The sequence below is a fragment of the Callionymus lyra genome, chromosome 14 (genome assembly GCF_982586985.1).
Source record: "Callionymus lyra chromosome 14, fCalLyr1.hap1.1, whole genome shotgun sequence".
Classification (NCBI taxonomy): Eukaryota; Metazoa; Chordata; class Actinopteri; order Syngnathiformes; family Callionymidae; genus Callionymus; species Callionymus lyra.
The window spans coordinates 8964164-8991371 of NC_141831.1; the positions used below are offsets into that span (position 1 = coordinate 8964164).

General features: G+C 35.3%; 1 protein-coding gene across 1 annotated transcript in view; it reads left to right on the forward strand.

Annotated features, from left to right (window-relative positions):
* Positions 1–27208, forward strand: part of rnf43 (ring finger protein 43) — a 114910-nt gene that overhangs the window by 82024 nt on the left and 5678 nt on the right. The window contains exons 3-6 of the mRNA XM_087808265.1: positions 19093–19167; positions 19234–19368; positions 26372–26473; positions 26576–26746. Of these exons, the coding sequence (XP_087664391.1) occupies positions 19093–19167; positions 19234–19368; positions 26372–26473; positions 26576–26746 (483 nt within the window). The remainder of the gene's footprint in view (positions 1–19092; positions 19168–19233; positions 19369–26371; positions 26474–26575; positions 26747–27208) is intronic.

Sequence of the window (27208 nt, forward strand, 5' to 3'; positions counted from 1 at the left end):
ATTGTCATATACTCCGGTACTTTAGTAACAAATATATACATGTGTTTTTGTCGAGTACTTGACTCTGGTGTTGCAGAATTTACAAACCACATGACTGAGGACGAGAGGATACAGTCTACTCCAGCAGTTTTTAAAGCCAATCTTTGGACATATTTTTGTTTCAAAGCAAATAAAAGTTGAGGATACAAAACAGGAAAAACAACAACAACAGGGGCAACGATAAAAACAAATATATCGATACGATTTACACAACAAGGATATATGTGTAGTATTGTCAAGTACTTGACTCTGGTGTTGCAGAATTTACAGACCACATGACTCTTGACGAAGTAGTTACTGCTTTTATTTGTTTTGAAACCAAAATATTTTTAAACATCAGCTTTAAAAACTCACTGTATCCTCTCATCCTCAGTCATCGCCAGGATCTTGCAGGAATGTATTGTTCCTTTAGCTGCGAAGGACGTAACGACTGCTGCCATCTAGTGGCCGGAAGCTTAATTGCCAATATGTCCTACATATGTCCAACGATCAGCTGAGTCAACCGTATCCTCTTGTCCCCAGTCATAGCCGGGTTATGGCTGGATTATAAATGTACTTTGCCGTGAAGTATGAAGTGACCACAAGACTCTTGATGAAGTCGTAACTGCTTTCATTTGTTTTGAAACAAAAAATATGTCCAAACACCAGATTTAAAAGCTGCTGGAGTCACTGTATCCTCTCGTCCTCAGTCATCGCCAGGATCTTGCAGGAATGTATTGTTCCTTTAGCTGCGAAGGACGTAACGACTGCTGCCATCTAGTGGCCGGAAGCTTAATTGCCAATATGTCCTACATATGTCCAACGATCAGCTGAGTCAACCGTATCCTCTTGTCCCCAGTCATAGCCGGGTTATGGCTGGATTATAAATGTACTTTGCCGTGAAGTATGAAGTGACCACAAGGCTCTTGACGAAGTCGTAACTGCTTTCATTTGTTTTGAAACAAAAAATATGTCCAAACGCCAGATTTAAAAGCTGCTGGAGTCACTGTATCCTCTCATCCTCAGTCATCGCCAGGATCTTGCAGGAATGTATTGTTCCTTTATCTGCGAAGGACGTAACGACTGCTGCCATCTAGTGGCCGGAAGCTTAATTGCCAATATGTCCTACATATGTCCAAACATCAGCTGAGTCAACCGTATCCTCTTGTCCCCAGTCATAGCCGGGTTATGGCTGGATTATAAATGTACTTTGCCGTGAAGTATGAAGTGACCACAAGACTCTTGACGAAGTCGTAACTGCTTTCATTTGTTTTGAAACAAAAAAATAAATGTTCAAACGCCAGATTTAAAAGCTGCTGGAGTCACTGTATCCTCTCATCCTCAGTCATCGCCAGGATCTTGCAGGAATGTATTGTTCCTTTAGCTGCGAAGGACGTAACGACTGCTGCCATCTAGTGGCCGGAAGCTTAATTGCCAATATGTCCTACATATGTCCAAACATCAGCTGAGTCAACCGTATCCTCTTGTCCCCAGTCATAGCCGGGTTATGGCTGGATTATAAATGTACTTTGCCGTGAAGTATGAAGCGACCACAAGGCTCTTGACGAAGTCGTAACTGCTTTCATTTGTTTTGAAACAAAAAATATGTCCAAACGCCAGATTTAAAAGCTGCTGGAGTCACTGTATCCTCTCATCCTCAGTCATCGCCAGGATCTTGCAGGAATGTATTGTTCCTTTAGCTGCGAAGGACGTAACGACTGCTGCCATCTAGTGGCCGGAAGCTTAATTGCCAATATGTCCTACATATGTCCAACGATCAGCTGAGTCAACTGTATCCTCTTGTCCCCAGTCATAGCTGGGTTATGGCTGGATTATAAATGTACTTTGCCTTGAAGTATGAAGCGACCACAAGACTCTTGACGAAGTCGTAACTGCTTTCATTTGTTTTGAAACAAAAAATATGTCCGAACGCCAGATTTAAAAGCTGCTGGAGTCACTGTATCCTCTCGCCCCCAGTCATCGCCGGGATTCCGTTGTTCCTTTAGCTGCAGAGGACGTGACGACTGCTGCCATCTAGTGGCACACTTTTTTTTTGATATATAAACCATAGAAAATGATGATAAAAGTAAAATAAATGTATTTGAAAAACAATTTTTTTACCTATACAGTGCTGTTGAGTATCAATACTGTGTTGTGAAAAAAGTGTGACGATGTGTTAGTGTCTGTATGTTACACCTCTGGTTGTGTTGTGCGATGATTCAGAGACGAGCAGACGTCTCCGTGACTCATGTTCCTTTACGTCAAATCGTGACGACGGTGAAGAACTTCTCGCACACCGACCCGCGACATTCCTCCCCGGTGTTCAGGCGATATATGGGAGCGATGATCCGCACAGGTGACCGGGTCGACCCCGGGTCGGGGGTGCGAGACATCATCCGGTACGAGTCCTTTGATGCTCCACCTCATATTCCTACGAAACTTTTTTTTTTCCCGGACGTCTCCGTCCTCTACTTTTTTTTTTTTTTTTTTCATCAGAATGTTGTTTTGATACGTCAGCAAGCAGAGACATGCGGAGCTTCTTTTGAACCTCTCGGCAAACAGATGGAGGTTTTCACGCCGCCTAGTAAAACATTCCCATAAAAAGACATTTCCCTCGTCATCCCTTTTTAACCATCAATTCTTCTCGCTCTCCTTTCATCTGACTCGAAGTTTACGATCCCTCACTTTCTCCCGAGTAGCTGCCGATATGGAAAAAAAAACTTACCGGAAACTTTTTGAGTCAATGAATCGACGTCAAATTTAATGTGTCGTCAATTCCTGAAATATCTAATTGTGCGAGTGATTCCCGTCCGAAGTTTGAATGGCGAAGTCCGGTCGCGGAATCTTTCCCGGTGTGAGTGTTTGACTGTATTTGTGCAACACTGTACTTCATTTACAAACAGTTTGTGCGCTCGTTTGTCACACTGCTGGTGTGTGTTTGCACGACTCACTGTTCCAAGAAGGAATTCCTGGAGGCTTACAAGAGCTGTTGAATGAGATGGAGGCTCGGAGCGGGAATGACTGGAGGAGGAGGAGGAGGAGGAGGAAGAAGAGGAGGAAGAGGAGGAGGAGGTGGAGGAGGTGGAGGAGAAGGAGGAGAGGGGGATGATGTAGAAGGGGTGTCGCGCTCTCACTCACAGGCCTGATTAAATAACAGGATGCTTTTTGGGAAAACAAGTTTTATTATCAGCCATTTCTTTTTCTTTGTGTTATTTCGGGGTCAAGGTGACCCTCGTATGGATTTCTGGAAGCCAAGAAAGTCATTGACCTTCACCCTAGAGGCAACACAAGGGATACAAGAAACACATACATTTCCGAGTCACTTTGACCAAGAGACAACACAAGGGATACCACAAACACATACGTTTTCAGGCCTTTGTGTCACTTTGACCCAGAGATAACACAAGGGATAACACACTCACATTTGTTTTCAGGCCTTTGGGTCACTTTGATTCAGAGCTAAAACAAGGGATACCACACAAACATTTGTTTTCGGGCCTTTGTGTCACTTTGACCCAGAGATAACACAAGGGATACAACACACACATTTGTGTTCAGGCCTTTGGGTCACTTTGACCCAGAGACAACACAAGGAATACCACAAACACATACTTTTTCAGGCCTTCGCGTCACTTTGACCCTTGGATAACACAAGGGATACCACAAACACATTTTTTTTCAGGCCTTTGGGTCACTTTGACCCTGAGATAACACAAGGGATAATACACTCACATTTGTTTTCAGGCCTTTGGGTCACTTTGATTCAGAGCTAAAACAAGGGATAACACACTCACATTTGTTTTCGGGCCTTTGTGTCACTTTGACCCAGAGATAACACAAGGGATACCACACTCACATTTGTGTTCAGGCTTTTGGGTCACTTTGACCCTTGGATAACACAAGGAATACCACACATACATTTATTTTCAGTCCTTTGGGTCACTTTGACCCTGAGATAACACAAGGGATAACACACTCACATTTGTTTTCAGGCCTTTGGGTCACTTTGATTCAGAGCTAAAACAAGGGATACCACACAAACATTTGTTTTCGGGCCTTTGTGTCACTTTGACCCAGAGATAACACAAGGGATACCACACACACATTTGTGTTCAGGCCTTTGGGTCACTTTGACCCTTGGATAACACAAGGAATACCACACACACATTTATTTTCAGTCCTTTGGGTCACTTTGACCATGAGATAACACAAGGGATACCACACTCACATTTGTTTTCAGGCTTTCGAGTCACTTTGACCCTGGAACAACACAAGGGTTAAGGCAGTGAAGTGAACAGAATAAATAATACAGAAAATACAAGAATAAAAGGGATCAGAACAAGAATAAAACGCGGATCATTCGTCATGTGGTCGTTGGCAGTGAAATGACAACAACGACTGTTTTATGATCCGATGATAACTTTGTTGTTTGGTGCAAGAAAGAGCCTGAAGCTGCTTCATGTGCTTCTCCTCAGGCTGGAGATCCAGAGACTCATTTAGAACTTTCTACGGAAGAGGGTTCTTGCAATATATCGTCTCTTCTCGACACTATAGTCACTGAGGTTCATGAGCAGATGAATTATTGCAGTATTTGATTGAAGAACATTACAAAGTGTAAAAACTATATTTTTATTTAAAAGAAATTTCAAAAATGGATTAAAAAAAAAGCTCTTTTCATTGATATATTGACATTTCAAAATGATCTCGTTGTATAAACAAAGCGGGGCGTGATTACAGCTGGCTGGAGGAGCAGTGAAGCCATTGTTACGTCAAAATGGACTCTCGTAACCTCTCGTTCGCCCAGATTTCAGAGCAACTTTATAAAGTCATAAGTTGAAAACATGGTCATGATGAGTAAGTTAGTTGATCTTTAAGACGTCACAAGGAAAATTATATTTTACTTTGTTAGGTTTATCTTCTGAGACGAATGCGTGACTCATACGTGAGATGCTGCCATTACTCGTTCTAGAAGTCCCATAATGCACTGCAACACCTAAAGATCTTTTTTTTAAGAACCAAAGGTTTCAAAGTCAAGGATCTTCACGACGTTTTAAAATAAAACACAACATCAAATAATTAAAGATAATTAAATGATTGAAGTCTTTGAAATCATCCAAAAGTCAACAAACACAATTTTATAAAAGTCAACATTTCAGGCAAAAAATATATATAATTTAAATTAAAATAAACTTTTATTTAATTGACATTTCCTGTTTTGAACTTAATTAAATAGTTAGTAAGGTATTAAAAAATTGGGTCACTTTGACCCAGAGATAACACAAGGGATACCACACACACATTTGTTTTCGAGTCACTTTGACCCAGAGACAACACAATGGATACCACAAACACATTTGTTTTAGAGTCACTTTGACCCAGAGACAACCCAAGGGATACCACAAACGCATTTGTTTTCAAGTCACTTTGACCCAGAGACAACACAAGGGATACCACAAACACATTTTTTTTCGAGTCACTTTGACCCAGAGACAACTCAAGGGATACCACAAACACATTTGTTTTCGAGTCCCTTTGACCCAGAGATAACACAAGGGATACCACAAACACATTTTTTTTCGAGTCCCTTTGACCAAGAGACAACTCAAGGGATACCACAAACACATTTTTTTTCGAGTCACTTTGTCTCAGAGACAACACAAGGGATACCACAAACTCGTTTGTTTTCAGGCCTTTGGGTCACTTTGACCTAGAGATAACAAAAGGGATACCATACAAACATTTGTTTTCAGGACTTTGGGTCACTTTGACCCTGAGATAACACAAGGGAAATCCTCCCAAAGTCAACAAACACAATTTTATAAAAGTCAACATTTCAGGCAAAAATATATATAAAATGTAAGTCTTATTTAATAAACTTTTATTTAATTGACATTTCCTGTATTAAACTTAATTAAATAGTAAATACTTGTAAGTATTTCTATCAAATCTATCTATTCTCTGGTGTGGTTTAGTCTCGATACAAAGCGTTCCCGAAAATCCCGGTGATCCTCAAGGAAGCCTCGACCAGGAACGCTGTGATAAAGACAATTATCCCGTTCAGTACAACCTGTTCACTCGATGAAGTCCCAGCCAAGTCTTGCGTAACGAAAGTGTTGCCACAGACTTCAAATGGTGGTTCAGCGTCGTCAGTGACGGTGCCGTAACCTGCCTGTACTTTATGGTGTTTCTCTCAGTGCAGTAAAACTTCACGAGTCGACGATGAATGAAGAGGAGAAACAAACCTGACTTATGAGTCATATATTTATTTATTTTAACCCATTAATCAGGTGAAACTTCCCTTAAGGGCCCTGTATCAATCTGTCTTAACAAAAACTACCAAAATGAAAAAGAACAATAAAAATGTATACAAAAGGATAAAACTATAATGAAATATGTTTTTTATTTTAATTAAATGTACTAAATATAATTTATAAGAAAACTATTCTACAAAGACTAATAATGAAATAAATTAATTTTTAGTAACTTTCTAAAATCTCTTTGTTTTACCCTTTGGACAAGATCATATGAAAACCTGACTAAATAATGCAACTGTTGCAGTGCATTATGGGAATTTAAGTATAAGTTGTGGGAGTTCCTTCAGTTTAAGTCATGTATTCATGGCAAAGGAATAAAAGTACTGAAGTTGTTTGTGAAAAGGGAGACCATTTTTCAACTCTATATTTAGTCGTTAATATTGAACAGGATGTGGTATTATCTGTGGTTTTGTTGTATGTTGTTTACCTTTTTCGGTCTTTGTGTTATTTCCGATGATCTATGCACTTTATATATTTGAACTTTGTTCTCCCTTTTCCAAACATCACCTTTAAAAGCTGCTGGAGTCCAATGTATCCCCTCGTCCTCAGTCATCTTGCTGGTTTTCAGTGATACTTTTGCAGTGAAGGACTTAGAGACTGCTACCATCTAGCTGTCGGAAGTGGAATTACATCACAAAAATGCGTAACACATTGTGAAATTGTCGAGTACTTGACTCTGGTGTTGCAGAATTTTCAGACCACATGACTCTTGACGAAATCGTAACTGCTTTGTTTTCAAACCAAAATATGTACAAACATCAACTGTATCCTCTCGTCCCCAGTCATCGCCGGGCTCTTGCGGGATTGTTCCTTAAGCTGCGCATAACGTAATAATTGCCGCCATCTAGCGGCCTGAAGTTTGATTGCGACAGAAATATTAACAAACACTGTAAATATTTAAATGTTAATTAAACCTCGTAACTATTGTATTGTATATATCAGTGTATTTGAATATAAACTACACAAGAACTATGATAAAAATATTTTTTGGGTAAATTTTCCTCCCCAGAGTCCAAAAACACACAGAGGTTGATTGAGAACTTTGGGGAAACTGTCCATAGATATGAGTGTGTGTGTGAATGGTTGTGTGTCTTTGTGTGCCCCTGCGACAGACTGGCGTCCTGTCCAGGGTGTCCCCTGCCTCTCGCCCAATGTAACTGGGATCTCCTCGCAACCCCGATGAGGGATAAAGCGGTAGAAACTTAATTTGATCGGCACATTTACGTCGACGGGTCTTTCTTTTTTTAAACGTTTTTTTTTCCTTTGGCTCGACGGCCCCTCATCAGTCACAGTACATAAATCGGCCCCTTGAGTAATTTATATCTGATGTTTACACGCGAGTTATTGCAGAACATTGTGTATCGAGTGTTTACTCAGGGAGATGATTTGTGTGCGATTTAAACCTCGCCGCACCCCCTCCCACCCCCCCGCCTCGTATCCTGGGGCCTAATACTTTTGTAGAAACTGTTCACCTGCCACGACTTGCAACCCTTGAAGCCCCTCCTCCTCCTCCTCCGGACCCCTTCCTTCAGCGGCCCCCCACTTCAAAGCTCCCCGGTGAGTAATGGATACCCCTGCAGGGCCACACCCACCCCCCACCCCCCGACAGTCACACACACTTATCCACACACAATTTCACCCAGAAATGCCGCTTCCGGGCCCTCGTGGGTCCGACTTCTTCTCCCTACTGTGCGACGGGAACATTTATGTAAGTGATGGTTCGTCTGAGAACAGATCGTTGCTCAACCAGCTTCTGGCTTAATTGCCTGATAATTGCCTATTTCTGCGCCGAGACTTGTCGGAACGTGGAAAGCGAAGGTGTCGAGAAAAAAAACCCAACAATGGCTTCTTTCTGTTAATGAACCGTGGCTCGGATCCACGGACGGAACGCCGGTTCAGAATGTTGTCATCTTGGAACAGTTGGGGTTGGACCGAGAGAGAGAGAAATACTTCTGCAAATAGTCATGAATTTAAAGTTTTTAAAGTTTTTTAAATACAAGATTTTTTGAAGCAGGAATCTAGAAATATTAAGGTGAATTACATTTATTTTAATACATTTATTTTAATAAAAAAACGAGTTATCTTCATAAATCAAAAGTTATTCTAAACAATTACTTTGTTTTTATTTAAATTAAATTTATTCCATGTATAAAAACATTATTTCAATGGAATACAGTCAAGTTAATTTAATTTATGGGAAATAATTAAAAATTCAATTCAGTTTTATAAAAACTGAGTTAATTTGTTGTTTTTTAAATTATTTTGATTATTTATTTTTTTACAAAAAATATTTAATTTCATGTATAAAACATTACTTTGATTGTTAAGTTAATTTATTTATTTTCTTTCTTCAATTAATTTTATCAAAATATATTTAGACGACTCACATTTATTTAAATTATAAAATATTATTTAGATTAATTGTGGAGACTAAGGAAGAAATACATTTGTTTTTTTTTCTGAAAAGTAAATAATATCATCTATAAAAAATTAATAAATTAGATAAAGTTTATTTCTCTAAAAGAGTTAATTTCATGTATCAAAAACATTTTTGATATTTATTTTTGTAATAACAACTGAGTTCGTTTTATATATAAAAAATATTAAGATTAATTTAAAAAAATCATTTAGCAATTATTTTGATTTATTACATTTATTTTTCTAAAAAGAAAGTTTGTATAAACATTATAAAAAAAAAAAAATTAATTGTGATACTGTAGTCACAAGATTACATGTGTAGTATTGTCGAGTACTTGACTCTGGTGTTGCAGTATTTACAGACCACATGACTCTTGTCTCTCATTTGTTTTCAAACCAAAACATGTCCAAACATCAGCTATAAAAGCTGCTGGAGTCACGGTATCCTCTCGTCCTCAGTCATCGCCAGGATCTTGCAGGGTTTTATTGTTCCTTTAAGCTGCGGATGACGTAATGACTGCTGCCATCTAGCTGCCGGAAGTTAAATTGCAACACATAAATGAACTAAAGCTGTGAATATTTGAATGTTAATCGTACATAAAAAAAATGTTTTATTGTATTTTAAACACACTGTATTAAAATATAAACCATAAAATATAGAATTTAATTTGAAAGCCACATTACTAATACATTTGTGAAAGTACGGTGAAAAAAACTTCCTGTCACTGTTATAAATGTCAATAAATGTCCATTTCTGACCCCCATGCTAATGCTAACTGCTACATGCTAAGAGTCATTTGAACGCCGTGCAGGGGCGTCTGCGGGTCACACGATATCAACAACAATGATGGCGAGCGCACCTGTGTCCGTGCACACACACCAGAACCCTGCTATCATGTAGCCTCATGTGTGTGTGTGTGTGTGTGTGTGTCACGGCAGTAATGGTTCCAGTCTGCCTGGTCAGGGGAAATGACAGAGCAGCGAGTCGGCCTCAGACCTGTAGACCCACATCTCTCTAGTCTGTCATTAGACACTTTAATGTAGCGGCACCGCACTCCTCCTCCTCCTCCTCCCTTCCTCCTCCTCCTCCCTCCTTCACTTTCTTTTTCCCTCCTTCACTCTCTCCTCTCATTCCCACACATATTATTCCACAGGATAATTTATAGTATGTGCAGGAACAGTATGGAAGGTCATGCATTACGGAGCCACAAGTCGGCAACATGTTTAAAACATTGACGGAAATGAACAACAAGAATATATCTATTTATTCCTCTTTGACGTTTATCTGAGTCAGTGTTTTTACTTTCTTATAAACATAGAATTAAAAAGGGAATAAGATACTATTAAATTATTAACAAAAAACTTTGTTTTCAACCAATGTTTGCCAAAATATATGTCTTTTCTTTGTTTATTTTAATATATCTGAAAGTCCAAAACATAAAGTTTCATGGGCTTTATACATGTTTACCTTCCTTTTTAACATGACAAGAATACTTGTTTACTTTTATAATACATGAACAAGAATACTTGTCTCTGATCAAAAAAATGAACTAAAAAAGTTTTCGTTCTCAACTCGTAGTGTCTAGTGTATTAGCTAGTAAGATGGAGTATAAGGGCCACTCAAAGTATTTTTATTTTATAATATTACCAGATTAATGTCGTAAAAATACTTCATTGCGAGATTGAAGTCATACAAAATACTTAAATACGAGATTAAAGTCATAGTGAAATAATTTATCAGAAGATTAAAGTCTTACAAAATACTTGATTGCGAGACTAATGCTGTACTAAAATACTTAATTACGAGATTAAAGTCATGCAAAAGTATTTTATTACGAGATTTAAGTCATACAAAATACTTAAATACGAGACTAATGCTGTACTAAAATACTTTATCACTAGATTAAAGTTCTACAAAACACTCCACTACGGGATTAAAGTCATAGAAAAATAATTTATTATGAGATTAAAGTAAGTAAGTAAGTAATATATATTTATATAGCGCTTTTCGAGACCGAAAGTCGAACAAAATACTTAATCACGAGACTAATGCCGTACTAAAATACTTATTTACGAGATTAAAGTCGAACAAAATACTTAATCACGAGAATAATGCCGTATTAAAATACTTATTTACGAGATTAAAGTTGAACAAAATACTTAATCACGAGACTAATGCCGTACTAAAATACTTATTTACGAGATTAAAGTTGAACAAAATACTTAATCACGAGACTAATGCCGTACTAAAATACTTATTTACGAGATTAAAGTTGAACAAAATACTTAATCACGAAACTAATGCCGTACTAAAATACTTATTTACGAGATTAAAGTCGAACAAAATACTTAATCACGAAACTAATGCCGTACTAAAATACTTATTTACGAGATTAAAGTCGAACAAAATACTTAATCACGAAACTAATGCCGTACTAAAATACTTATTTACGAGATTAAAGTCGAACAAAATACTTAATCACGAAACTAATGCCGTACTAAAATACTTATTTACAAGATTAAAGTTGAACAAAATACTTAATCACGAGACTAATGCCATACTAAAATACTTATTTACAAGATTAAAGTTGAACAAAATACTTAATCACGAAACTAATGCCGTACTAAAATACTTATTTACAAGATTAAAGTTGAACAAAATACTTAATCACGAGACTAATGCCATACTAAAATACTTATTTACAAGATTAAAGTTGAACAAAATACTTAATCACGAGACTAATGCCGTACTAAAATACTTATTTACGAGATTAAAGTCGAACAAAATAATTAATCACGAGACTAATGCCGTACTAAAATACTTATTTACGAGATTAAAGTTGAACAAAATACTTAATCACGGGACTAATGCCGTACTAAAATACTTATTTACGAGATTAAAGTTGAACAAAATACTTAATCACGAGACTAATGCCATACTAAAATACTTATTTACGAGATTAAAGTCGAACAAAATACTTAATCACGAGACTAATGCCGTACTAAAATACTTATTTACGAGATTAAAGTCGAACAAAATACTTAATCACGAGACTAATGCCGTACTAAAATACTTATTTACGAGATTAAAGTCGACCAAAATACTTAATCACGAGACTAATGCCGTACTAAAATACTTATTTACGAGATTAAAGTTGAACAAAATACTTAATCACGGGACTAATGCCTTACTAAAATACTTATTTACGAGATTAAAGTCGAACAAAATACTTAATCACGAAACTAATGCCGTACTAAAATACTTATTTACGAGATTAAAGTTGAACAAAATACTTAATCACGAGACTAATGCCATACTAAAATACTTATTTACGAGATTAAAGTTGAACAAAATACTTAATCACGAGACTAATGCCATACTAAAATACTTATTTACGAGATTAAAGTTGAACAAAATACTTAATCACGAGACTAATGCCGTACTAAAATACTTATTTCTGAGATTAAAGTCGAACAAAATACTTAATCACGAGACTATTGCCGTACTAGAATACTTATTTACGAGATTAAAGTTGAACAAAATACTTAATCACGAGACTAATGCCGTACTAAAGTACTTATTTACGAGATTAAAGTCGAACAAAATACTTAATCACGAGACTAATGCCGTACTAAAATACTTATTTACGAGATTAAAGTCGAACAAAATACTTAATCACGAGACTAATGCCGTACTAAAGTACTTATTTACGAGATTAAAGTCGAACAAAATACTTAATCACGAGACTAATGCCGTACTAAAATACTTATTTACGAGATTAAAGTCGAACAAAATACTTAATCACGAGACTAATGCCGTACTAAAATACTTATTTACGAGATTAAAGTCGAACAAAATACTTAATCACGAGACTAATGCCGTACTAAAATACTTATTTACGAGATTAAAGTCGAACAAAATACTTAATCACGAGACTAATGCCGTACTAAAATACTTATTTACGAGATTAAAGTCGAACAAAATACTTAATCACGAGACTAATGCCGTACTAAAGTACTTATTTACGAGATTAAAGTCGAACAAAATACTTAATCACGAGACTAATGCCGTACTAAAATACTTATTTACGAGATTAAAGTCGAACAAAATACTTAATCACGAGACTAATGCCGTACTAAAATACTTATTTACGAGATTAAAGTCGAACAAAATACTTAATCACGAGACTAATGCCGTACTAAAATACTTATTTACGAGATTAAAGTCGACCAAAATACTTAATCACGAGACTAATGCCGTACTAAAATACTTATTTACGAGATTAAAGTCGAACAAAATACTTAACCACGAGACTAATGCCGTACTAAAATACTTATTTACGAGATTAAAGTCGAACAAAATACTTAATCATGAGACTAATGCCGTACTAAAATACTTATTTACGAGATTAAAGTCGAACAAAATGCTTAATCATGAGACTAATGCCGTAATAAAATACTTATTTACGAGATTAAAGTTGAACAAAATACTTAATCACGAGACTAATGCCGTACTAAAATACTTATTTACGAGATTAAAGTCGAACAAAATACTTAATCACGAGACTAATGCCGTACTAAAATACTTATTTACGAGATTAAAGTCGAACAAAATACTTAATCACGAGACTAATGCCGTACTAAAATACTTATTTACGAGATTAAAGTCGAACAAAATACTTAATCACGAGACTAATGCCGTACTAAAATACTTATTTACGAGATTAAAGTTGAACAAAATACTTAATCACGAGACTAATGCCGTACTAAAATACTTAATTGCGAGATTAAAGTCGAACAAAATACTAAATTACGAGACTAATGTCAAATTTAAATACTTTATTGTGAGATTAAAGTTGTACAAATGCATAATTACGAGATTAAAGTCTTACGAAAATACTTTCTTACGAGTTTCTAGTTGTACAAAATACTTTATTACGGGATTAAAGTCATACGAAAATAGTTTATTACGAGTTTGAAGTTATACAAAATACCTTTATTTTGGTGTCTAAACAAGAAGGATCTGTCTCGCCTGCAACTCTGCAGCCAGAATTCTGACCCGCTCTAGTAGAAGAACTGACATTTCTCCGATCCTTAAAACTCTTCACTGGCTGCCAGTTTCTTTCAGGATAAATTTTAAAATTCTGGTTCTTACTTTCCGATCTATTCATGGTCAGACCTTCCATCATGTGATCTGATCCAGACTTACACCCCAGCTCGGGCTCTGAGGTCTGTGGATCAGAATCTTCTGATGATTCCTGAACACGCATCGGGACCAGAGGAGATAGAAGTTTTACAAATAATAACTACTTACTTACTATACATCGTATCGTTTGCCCCTGTGACTCGTGGAGGAACATTTCTACTTCCTCTCTGGTGTTTACACCTGTTTTTGTGGAAGTCAGAGGTCACACTTTGATTCTAAAAATACTTCCTGATTCAAATATCCTGGACTAATCCAGCTAAGTGTGTGCACGAGCACGTGCTCCTCCCTCCGAACACGGCCGCACATGAAGGGAGTCGACCCCGGCTTGGCCCCAGTCGTCCCGCTAGACCACATTAAAGCCCGTGACAGACTCTTGAGACACTAACATCTCAAGGAAACCCTCCCACGGCGAAGGTTTGTTGTGGCGCTCCGTCCGCACTCTGCCAGGGACGTAAACAAAACGTCTCCAGAAAAAACCCTGGACGCCCACCCACCACAGAAAACCGGGTCAGAATCGCAGGCTCTAGATGTGGTGTTTTTCTCCAGATGAGCCGTGGTCAGGTCCAGAGATTGTCTGTCGAGTGGATCCAAATCAAGATGTGACAACAAACCTACCTCTGGCACCGCAAGTCCCTTTTTTTATACGGCATGCTGGGAAGTGAACCAACCTTTCAAACCCACACCCTCACCCGACCGACTGTTCCCGGTAATCTTTTAATTACGACAAATAGAAAATGTTTTTTTTTAAAGTCATGTTTATGGAATCTGTGGTCCCAGCAAGTATATATATATAAATAAAAAACCCTCATGGGTTTAATCATGTGACACAGCTTTCCACGCTCCATGTGCACCTATGAGCAGGAACCGTTTTTGCACCACAGACATTAAATTCACCGAAAAACCTTTAGATAAAGGAAGAAAAAGTAAAACCTCATTCTGGTAGAGAAAAATAAAGAGAAATAAACAATGGGAAAAAATTAAAAGCATGAAAAATACATTTCATTGTAACGCTGAGTCAGTAGGAGCTTTTGACTGGTCAATTTTTTTTAACTTATTTTTGCTAGTTTACGAAGCAAAAGTCACAAATTAATGTCAAAATGAAATATCCTCCAGACAGTGATAATTAATGGAAGTTATATTAATTATTCTTTTTCTTTCTGTGTTTCAGTGCTTAAAGCCACAATATGTAAAATAAAAGAAAGGTGATTTGGCCCCCTCTAGTGTCTGAGTAAGGAACCCCTGTCGCCTCATTCCGTTTTTGTTTTATACAACAAGTTAAATTATTTTGTTGTGTCAGATTCTGCTCTTTTCAAAAATAAACTTGTATTTGCGAAGTTTGACATAAACCAGTATGGTGGTCACTGGCTTCAATCTCATATTCTTGTTTTTATAAGTTATTATTGGTTTTGCAATTAAAATTCGGCTGCTCGATGGCAGCAGTCATTACCTCCTTCGCACCTAAAGGAACAATACAATCCCTGACAATGACTGAGGACGAGAGGATACAGTGACTCCAGCAGCTTTTAAAGCTGATGTTTGGACTTATTTTGGTTTCAAAACAAATGAAAGCAGTTACGACTTTGTGAAGAGTCATAAAGATGTCTGTAAATACTACAACACCAGAGTCAAGTACTGGACAATACTACACATATATCCTTGTTACTACAGTATCACAATATATTGTATATATTGTATTCTTTGACCCTATATTGATACAGATTCAAGCATAATACATACAAATATGCAGTATTAATTATAACGGTACAATTATTAAATGTTGGTATCTTCGATTGTTTTGACCAAAACATTGTGTTGGTGTTCCTCAAGGCTCTTAACTATACACTATATCATTTCGTTTTCTGCAGTTTTATAGTGTGTCTGCAATATTTAGGTCAAATTATCTGTATGTGATTATTGGTGTTCCTCAAGGCTCTTAGTTATGTACTCTATGCTTTCTTTAATTCTACTTTTGCCCTCTGGCTCAGCTTATCCGAGACCTGAAATGGGTCTTGTATAATTGGGCCATATTGCGGCACAGGAGACCAAAAAAACAATCCAAAAATAGCTTCTTTTGTTTCCTTCTACCTAGACCACGTCTCAGAGTGTGTGTTTGTCCCCATGAGGGTAAATACCTGCTCATGTACCGCCGTGACCTCTTTACTAGCGCGACGCCCTCAGGTGTGTTTATGTTCCCGAGCTCTACTACCTCCCACCACACCCCCGCCACATTCGTCCATCTCCCCGCCCTCCACCGACATGTCACCGAAAAGCATGCGGTCGCCGGGCCCTGTTTGTCGGGCCATGACGTCGTCGGCAACTCTTACAAAACCCACAGTCATTTCCTGACGCCGCGACTTGTTTTCACTCAATATTGTTTAATCGCATGTGTCAAGCCGGGGGCCTCTCTCGCAGATGGACGCCCGCCGCGGTGTCTGGTCCGGTTCCGACCATAACAAACTCATGTCGCTGGCGAAGCTTTTTTAACCGCCTTGTTAGCGTCACTGCTATCCCCCCCACTCCCCCCCCCCAAAGCTCTATTATAAATATATCTCCTATTAATCGCATAATGACGCGCTTCCGGGTGTGTGCGGCCGAGCCGAGGAACCCACAGCGGTAGTTTCGGAAATACACACCGAGATATATTATGGTATTTTTCGGAACTATAGGAGGAAGCTGCGAGACCACAGGAGCTAAATCTCGAAGGTTTATTGCGACGATTAAAAGGACCTTAAGCTTTCGGGAACTTTTGAACTCCAGGTAGAGCAGTTTCCCACATGTGCGCACGCCGTCCGTGCACGTACCGTATTTTCCGGACTATAAGTCGCAGTTTTTTTTTCATAATTTGTCCGGGGGTGCCGCTTATACTCTGGAGCGACTTATGTGTGAAATTATTAACACATTATTACCGGTATATCATTTCACACACTAAACCGCTAGGGGGCGCTCTAGACCTGTGTTGATAATTTCGACGTAGAAGAGGAAGCGCCGCATCTCCGGAGTTAGCGGAGTTGTTTAAAAGTGACACCAATGATGAAGATTTCATTGGATTTGAGTTATTTGGAGTTACACGGATGGTTTGGTAAACTTCTTAGTATGTTATTTATGCTATAGTTCTCTGAATAACTCTTCATATGTTATGTTAACATACCAGGTTCTCAGTTGTGTCATGTAACGTAACATACCGTACAATTATTCAGCCTGTTGTTGCCTCTATTCTATTTTTATTTTAAATTGTCTTTCAAGATGACATGTCTGTTCTTGGTGTTGGATTTTATCAAATAAATTTCCCCCAAAAATGTGACTTATACTCCAGTGCGACTTATATTTGTTTTTTCCTTCTTTATTATGCATTTTACGGCTGGTGCGACTTGTACTCCGGAGTGACTTATAGTCCGGAAAATACGGTACTACGATCACTGATCTGTCGAAAAAAACAAGGGTTGCACAGAAGCCAGATCAAAGATGTCAATTTTCTCATCTGACCCCGTTCTGACCGTCACTGCTCCGATCCGTGAAATGCCACCAGAGGTTCCGTGGGAGTCGCAGCTATGCCCCCTCCATGCCGACCCCTTTCGATGCTTTTCGACCGGTTTTTGGCCCCGGAGTGCTCACCAAAAAAGGGCACGGCGCGTAGGAGACTCCGGACCCTGACATTGTTGTTGCGCACAAAGGAGTCGTCTGTCCCCCCCCCCCCCTCCTCCGTCACGTATTAACTTTCTCTTTTTGAAGTGTTAAATAGTGATCCGAGGTCGTCGCCGCCGCCGCACAATGTGGTTTGTCATTAACTCGATTAAAAGATCCACTGTGAGATACGGTTCCGTTCAGCTTTGATCGCAAACGTCCTCGAAGTTCTCACAAGCCTTTTGTCGTGGAGGCGGAATCCATGACTTTGTTGTCGTCCGTACAAGACGCCACTTATTGTTATCGTTATTAAATGTTGGTTAATGTTTGGATTTTTTGAAGCTGATGACACAAAACATTGTGTTGGGGTTCCTCAGGGCTCTTCACTAGACACTATAAAGTTTTATAGTGTGTCTACAATGTTTTTTTATTTGTTTTATCTGAATGTGATTAATGGTGTCCCTCAAGGCTCTTGATTATGTACTATGTCCTTTCAACCTTTTATTAATTCTGAGGGAAAAAATCGGAAAACAATGAAGATTTGAATAAAAAAATTAAAAATGATTGAAGCATTTAACTTTTCTTTAAGTGTTGATGAAGTAAAAGCAATTTTAATTGAGTAAATGATAATATTTTGTTTACTATATTGGAAAATTAAGGTGAACATGGTACTTTCATGATCATTTATGGGAATATTGTTAACCCTTGTGGTATATCAGGGTCAAGGTGACCCGATGGCCCAAAAACAAATGCGTTTGTGGTATCCCTTGTGTTGTCTCTAGGTCAAGGTGACCCAATGGCCCCGAAAACAAATGTGTTTGTGGTATCCCTTTTGTTGTCTCTGGGTCGAGGTGACACAATTCCCTGAATACAAATGTGTTTGTGGTATTCCTTGTGTCGTCTCTGGGTCAAGGTGACCCAATGGCCCCGAAAACAAATGTGTTTGTGGTATCCCTTGTGTCGTCTCTGGGTCAAGGTGACCCAGTGGCCTGAAAACAAATGTGTTTGTTACATCCCTTGTGTTGTCTCTGGATCAACCACCATGGCTGGTAGAAATACAAATGCAGTGGTTGAGGTCGTTCACCTTGACCTAGAGACAACCAAGGGATACCAAAAACACATTTGATTTTGGGAGATAACACAAGGGTTAAAAAACAAGGACCAAAAACATTTCCATTAAAAAATAATTAAGAAAAAAGAAAAAATCCGACTAATTGAAATTATTTTCATTGTAATTTTAACAAAAGGAACACTTCGTGATTTTGATCTAGAGATAATTCAATCATAAGTATTTTTATTCGTGGGAAAATTTCGCTTCAATAATTCCACTTTAGAACTGAATTAAAAAAGACAATTTTTAAACGGGTTGTTTTGTCCAGTAAAGTAAATGAGTTTTTCATTGTTGCGTTCAGAGTCTGTGCGGAGTGAGTGGTTCGTTACTGCCACCTAGCGACGGGTCGAGAAGACTTCAGATGAATGTATCAAATTTAAAGGTTTTTGTTCTTTCTCCTCCAGGCTCGCATGGCTCTGGATAAAGGGGCTAAAGCTGTGATTTTCGATGTCAGCGATGATGCCAACGCTGCTATTGAGGTGAGTTTTAAGATCCAAACTTTTTAGTTTTTTCTGGATACAAACCCGTGAGTTCGTGTGTCACAGCTGAAGAAGACGGACTCCTTCCACGGTCCGGTGGTCCTGGTGGAGGCTGAGGATGCGGAGGAGCTGATGGGCCTGGTCAACAAGAACGAGGAGGCCCAGGTCCACATCGACATCTTCGTGGAGCGAGACCGATGGGTGAGGATTTGTGTGAAAAACAAGAACCCGAGCCGACCAGGGACCGGTCTGACACTTTATTGCGTTTCACGTGGGATTAGAGCGGCGACCTCTTCACGCACGTCGTCCTGGTGACACACCAGTGACTTTGTGAGAAACGAGGCCAGCAGACAGGCGTGGAGATGTCATTGTCACGCCGGTCCATCTTTAAATAACTTTGTTCACGCACGCGTTCTTCAAAGACCTCGGTGACTGTGGTTTTGTCGTGACTTCTGCAGTCGCCATCGAACCAGTGAACCCAGCTGGAGGTTAAGTGGAGCAAAGTTGATTCTCTCGCGGCGGCTCTTCCTTATTTTTATTTCCTACGCTGGACGGGAAGTGTAAAACAAATGAACAAAACAAATTGACAACCTTGTGATACACATTTACAAACTATAGAAACAAATTGACCAACTATTGAAATACATTTACAAACTATAGAAAGTTTTTTTTTAAAGTTACAAAACAAATGTAATTATTGATACACATTTACTAAAAATATAAAGAAATTTACAAAATATTGAAACTAATTTACAAACTATAGAAACAAATTTACCAACTATTGAAACTAATTTATAAACTATAGAAACAGAATTTCATAGTATTTTTGTAAAGTTACAAAACAAATTTAAAAAAAACTGTTGAAACAAGTTTAATTAATGAAACGTATTTACAATTTTTTAAACCATTTTGCAAACTCAGGAAACAACTTTACAAACTATGGAAAACATGTAAAAACTACTGAAAAAAAATTGCAAACTATTGAAACACATTTGCAAACTATAAAAACAAATTGACAACTTTGTGATACACATTTACAAACTATAGAAACAAATTGACCAACTATTGAAACACATTTGCAAACTATAAAAACAAATTGACAACTTTGTGATACACATTTACAAACTATAGAAACAAATTGACCAACTATTGAAACACATTTGCAAACTATAAAAACAAATTGACAACTTTGTGATACACATTTACGAACTATAGAAACAAATTGACCAACTCTTGAAATACATTTACAAACTATAGAAACAGAATTTCATAGTATTTTTGTAAAGTTACAAAACAAATTAAAAAAAAAAAACTGTTGAAACAAGTTTAATTAATGAAACATATTTACAATTTTTTAAACCATTTTGCAAACTCAGGAAACAACTTTACAAACTATGGAAAACGTGTAAAAACTACTGAAAACAATTTGCAAACTATTGAAACACATTTGCAAACTATAAAAACAAATTGACAACTTTGTGATACACATTTACAAACTATAGAAACAAATTGACCAACTATTGAAACACATTTGCAAACTATAAAAACAAATTGACAACTTTGTGATACACATTTACAAACTATAGAAACAAATTGACCAACTATTGAAACACATTTGCAAACTATAAAAACAAATTGACAACTTTGTGATACACATTTACAAACTATAGAAACAAATTGACCAACTATTGAAACACATTTGCAAACTATAAAAACAAATTGACAACTTTGTGATACACATTTACAAACTATAGAAACAAATTTACCAACTATTGAAACACATTTGCAAACTATAAAAACAAATTGACAACTTTATGATACACATTTACAAACTATAGAAAACAATTGACCAACTATTGAAATACATTTACAAACTATAGAAACAGAATTTCATAGTATTTTTGTAAAGTTACAAAACAAATTTAAAAAAAAAACTGTTGAAACAAGTTTAATTAATGAAACATATTTACAATTTTTTAAACCATTTTGCAAACTCAGGAAACAACTTTACAAACTATGGAAAACATGTAAAAACTACTGAAAAAAAATTGCAAACTATTGAAACACATTTGCAAACTATAAAAACAAATTGACAACTTTGTGATACACATTTACAAACTATAGAAACAAATTGACCAACTATTGAAACACATTTGCAAACTATAAGAACAAATTGACGACTTTATGATACACATTTACAAACTATAGAAACAAATTGACCAACTCTTGAAATACATTTACAAACTATAGAAACAGAATTTCATAGTATTTTTGTAAAGTTACAAAACAAATTAAAAAAAACAACTGTTGAAACAAGTTTAGTTAATGAAACATATTTACAATTTTTTAAACCATTTTGCAAACTCAGGAAACAACTTTACAAACTATGGAAAACATGTAAAAACTACTGAAAAAATTTGCAAACTATTGAAACACATTTGCAAACTATAAAAACAAATTGACAACTTTGTGATACACATTTACAAACTATAGAAACAAATTGACCAACTATTGAAACTCATTTGCAAACTATAAAAACAAATTGACAACTTTGTGATACACATTTACAAACTAGAGAAACAAATTGACCAACTATTGAAACACATTTGCAAACTATAAAAACAAATTGACAACTTTGTGATACACATTTACGAACTATAGAAACAAATTGACCAACTATTGAAATACATTTACAAACTATAGAAACAGAATTTCATAGTATTTTTGTAAAGTTACAAAACAAATTTAAAAAAAAAACTGTTGAAACAAGTTTAATTAATGAAACATATTTACAATTTTTTAAACCATTTTGCAAACTCAGGAAACAACTTTACAAACTATGGAAAACATGTAAAAACTACTGAAAAAAATTTGCAAACTATTGAAACACATTTGCAAACTATAAAAACAAATTGACAACTTTGTGATACACATTTACAAACTATAGAAACAAATTGACCAACTATTGAAACACATTTGCAAACTATAAAAACAAATTGACAACTTTGTGATACACATTTACAAACTATAGAAACAAATTGACCAACTATTGAAACACATTTGCAAACTATAAAAACAAATTGACAACTTTGTGATACACATTTACAAACTATAGAAACAAATTGACCAACTATTGAAACACATTTGCAAACTATAAAAACAAATTGACAACTTTGTGATACACATTTACGAACTATAGAAACAAATTGACCAACTATTGAAATACATTTACAAACTATAGAAACAGAATTTCATAGTATTTTTGTAAAGTTACAAAACAAATTTTAAAAAAAACTGTTGAAACAAGTTTAATTAATGAAACATATTTACAATTTTTTAAACCATTTTGCAAACTCAGGAAACAACTTTACAAACTATGGAAAACATGTAAAAACTACTGAAAAAAATTTGCAAACTATTGAAACACATTTGCAAACTATAAAAACAAATTGACAACTTTGTGATACACATTTACAAACTATAGAAACAAATTGACCTACTATTGAAACACATTTGCAAACTATAAAAACAAATTGACAACTTTGTGATACACATTTACAAACTATAGAAACAAATTGACCAACTATTGAAACACATTTGCAAACTATAAAAACAAATTGACAACTTTGTGATACACATTTACAAACTATAGAAAAAAGTTGACCAACTATTGAAATACATTTACAAACTATAGAAACAGAATTTCATAGTATTTTTGTAAAGTTACAAAACAAATTTAAAAAAAACTGTTGAAACAAGTTTAATTAGTGAAACATATTTACAATTTTTTAAACCATTTTGCAAACTCAGGAAACAACTTTACAAACTATGGAAAACATGTAAAAACTACTGAAAAAAATTTGCAAACTATTGAAACACATTTGCAAACTATAAAAACAAATTGACAACTTTGTGATACACATTTACAAACTATAGAAACAAATTGACCAACTATTGAAACACATTTGCAAACTATAAAAACAAATTGACAACTTTGTGATACACATTTACAAACTATAGAAACAAATTGACCAACTATTGAAACACATTTGCAAACTATAAAAACAAATTGACAACTTTGTGATACACATTTACAAACTATAGAAACAAATTGACCAACTATTGAAACACATTTGCAAACTATAAAAACAAATTGACAACTTTGTGATACACATTTACGAACTATAGAAACAAATTGACCAACTATTGAAATACATTTACAAACTATAGAAACAGAATTTAATAGTGTTTTTGTAATATTACAAAACAAATTTTAAAAAAAAACTGTTGAAACAAGTTTAATTAATGAAACATATTTACATTTTTTTAAACCATTTTGCAAACTCAGGAAACAACTTTACAAACTATGGAAAACATGTACCAACTTGATACACATTTACTAAATTTTGAAAGAAATTGACTAAATATTTAAACAAATGTACAAACTATAGAAACAAAAGTACAAACTATTGAAACAAATTTACAAACTATTGAAACACATTTGCAAACTATTAAAAATGTTTTATAAACTATTGATACACATTTACTTAAAATATAAAGAAATTTACAAAATATTGAAACAAATGTACCAACTATTGAAACTAATTTATAAACTATTGATACACATTTACAAACTATAGAAACAAATTTACCAACTATTGAAATACATTTACAAACTATAGAAACAGAATTTCATAGTATTTTTGTAAAGTTACAAAACAAATTTAAAAAAAAACTGTTGAAACAAGTTTAATTAATGAAACATATTTACAATTGTTTTAACCATTTTGCAAACTCAGGAAACAACTTTACAAACTATGGAAAACATGTTAAAACTACTGAAAAAATGTGCAATAAACTAGTTTATAAACTATTGATACACATTTACTAAAAATGTAAAGAAATTAAAAAAATATTGAAACAAATGTACAAACTATAGAAAGAAAAGTACGAACTATTGAAACAAATTTACAAACTTTTGAAACACATTTGCAAACTATTAAAAAGAAAGAAAAAAAAAACTATTGATACACATTTACTAAATATTGAAAGAAATTTACAAAATATTGAAACAAATGTACAAACTAGAGAAAGAAAAGTCCAAAGTATTGAAACAGATTGACAAACTATTGAAACACATTTGCAAACTATATAAAGAAATTTATAAACTATTGATGCACATTTACTAAAAATTGAAAGAAATTTACAAAATATTGAAACAAATGTACAAACTATAGAAACAAAAGTACAAACTATTGAAACTAATTTACAAACTATTGAAACACATTTGAAAACTATTAAAAGAAATGTATAAACTATTGATACACTTTACTATAAATTAAAAGAAATTTACAAAATATTGAAACAAATGTACAAACTATAGAAACAAAATTACAAACTATTGAAACAAATTTATAAACTTTTGATACACATTTACAAAGTATTGAAATAAACTTACAAAGTATTGAAACACATTCGCAAACTACTAAAATAAATTTATAAACTTTTGATACACATTTACAAAATATTGAAATAAACTTACAAAGTATTGAAACACATTCGCAAACTACTAAAATAAATTTATAAACTATTGATACACATTTACTAAAAATTTAAAGAAACTTACAAAATATTCAAACAAATGTACAAACTATAGAAACAAAAGTACAAACTATTGAAACAAATTTACAAACTATTGAAACAAATTTACAAACTATTGAAACACATTTGCAAACTATTAAAAGAAATGTATAAACTATTGATACACATTTACTAAAAAGTGAAAGAAATTTACAAAATATTGAAACAAATGTACAAATTAAAGAAAGAAAAGTACAAACTATTGAAACAAAGTTACAAACTATTGAAACACATTTACAAACAATTGAAAAAATATATAAACTATTAAAAAAACATATGTACAAACTATTAAAACATATTTATAAACTATTTATACACATTTACAAAATATTGAAAGAAATTTACAAAATATTGAAACAAATGTACAAACAATTAAAAAATATATACACTATTGAAACACATTTACAAAACATTTTGAGCAAATTTACAAACTATTGAAGCAAATTTACGAATTATTGAAACTCATTTACAAACTATAGAAACTAGTTTACAAACTATTGAAACATTTTTACAAACTACTCAAAAGGATTAAAAACTGTGGAAATCAAGTTTTATTGAAACAGATTTACAAAAATTCAGAGTTTGTAAATCTGTTTTTAATTGTTTGTTCATTTATTTGTGCACTTCTCAGCCACCGTCCTTTCCTCACAACAACTCCATGTACACTTCATGTACTTGTGCACAGAACGTTCCAAAGCCACTGCTTCTTTCATAAGACGGATGATAAAACAGATGCTAATAAAAAATAATTTCAAAGCGACACCCAACAATTATTTTTGACAAGATTGTGTCAACAATAATTGTGTAAAACTGGTAATTAAGGCCAATTTTGTGTTGGTTTAAGTGGTAACTTAAGAAGTGGAGAGAGTTCTGATAAAGTAATAGTATAAGTGGTGTTACGCCTTTTGAAAAGGGTTGTTTTAGTTAAATCCAAATATTTTGTTAATATATGTTATTATTTAAACATAACAAATAATACATTAATACTTTTCCTAAAAACTATGTGCAGGCAACATTTTTATTTATTTAGAAAGTAAATTTCGCACTTTTTTTTACAGCATGTTTACTTAATAAACTACTTTATTATTACTTTAGTTTTATATTTAAGTGATTTAGAATGTTAATTTACTCTTTTCTCAAGGTATAATTACTTGAAAAACTACTACTTTCATGTAATTTAATATTTTGTTATTTATTTACTTTACATTTATGGTATTTTTACCATAAGATGAGCCTTCACCTTGTTTTCATGTTCCTGTCTCTTTTAAACTTGAATGATTATTTATTATTTTATTATGTCAATCTGATAAATACATTTCACTTCCTGTTTGTTACATTTGTGGATAAAAACAGTATTTAAAATTTAATTCTTAATCCGCTTATGCCGCACCCATAATTCTTCTGTGGAAACGACTATTATCGATACCACAATGACTTTCACAATGACAGTTATTGTTGGTAATTACCGTGGTTAGAGATTCTTGAATGACTTGTTCGGCAGGTGAGCTTCCTGAACGCGAGCACACGACTTAAAGATCTCATACGTGCAAACTCTTAATTCCAGCCGCATTACGACGTCGGAATCCTGCTGACCATCGTCCTGGCGATCCTCACCATCGTCTTCATCTTCGCCTTCCGGTACAAGTGCAAGTCCAACAGAACCTGGGTGAGTCGAAGCGGCGGCGGCGGCGGCGGCGGCGGCGTCTCCGTGCTCTAAGCCTTCCAACGATCCACCAACGTGGTTTTCTTTTTTATCGCTGCGCTTTAGGACTCCGTCCACCAGCAGACCATGCGTGCCATAAGTCGACTGGAGACCAAGACCTACAACTCCCAGGGCTGCGCCGGCTCTCAGCACCACCGGCCCGCTTGGGGGTCGGCCAGCAGCTCCAACTCTAGTCCGGTGTGCGCCATCTGTCTGGAGGAGTTTCAGGACGGACAGGTGAGAGTAACACTTGGTCTTCAGTGGGCCTTCATTTATTGCTGATTAAAAAGTCACTTCAAATTACCGACAATTGAACAGTGACCCCGTACAGCGGCTGTAATGCTTTGCCGCCCAGCCTACCAGTAACATCTCAATCACTTTTGACTGGGAAACATAAACCTAGAATTCAAAGACAATATTGTAGCCTTCACGGCATCATGGGAGTTCACCGTTTAGTTGGCACAATAAGTAAGGTGGGTGCAGTAATTGGTGCGTCTAACTTAGTCGTGTGGTTTTGTAATTCTTCTCCTCGAATAAATCACATGTTTGTAACAGAGTGAATAATGACAAGGGGTCTTGCCGCCTGCAGCTACAATATATTTAAATATGCAGTTCTGTGGGCAAGAAGACTAACCGCGAGACTGCGGAAGGTGAACCGTGATACGACCAGGGGCTGCTGTAGTGATGGGCTTAGATATC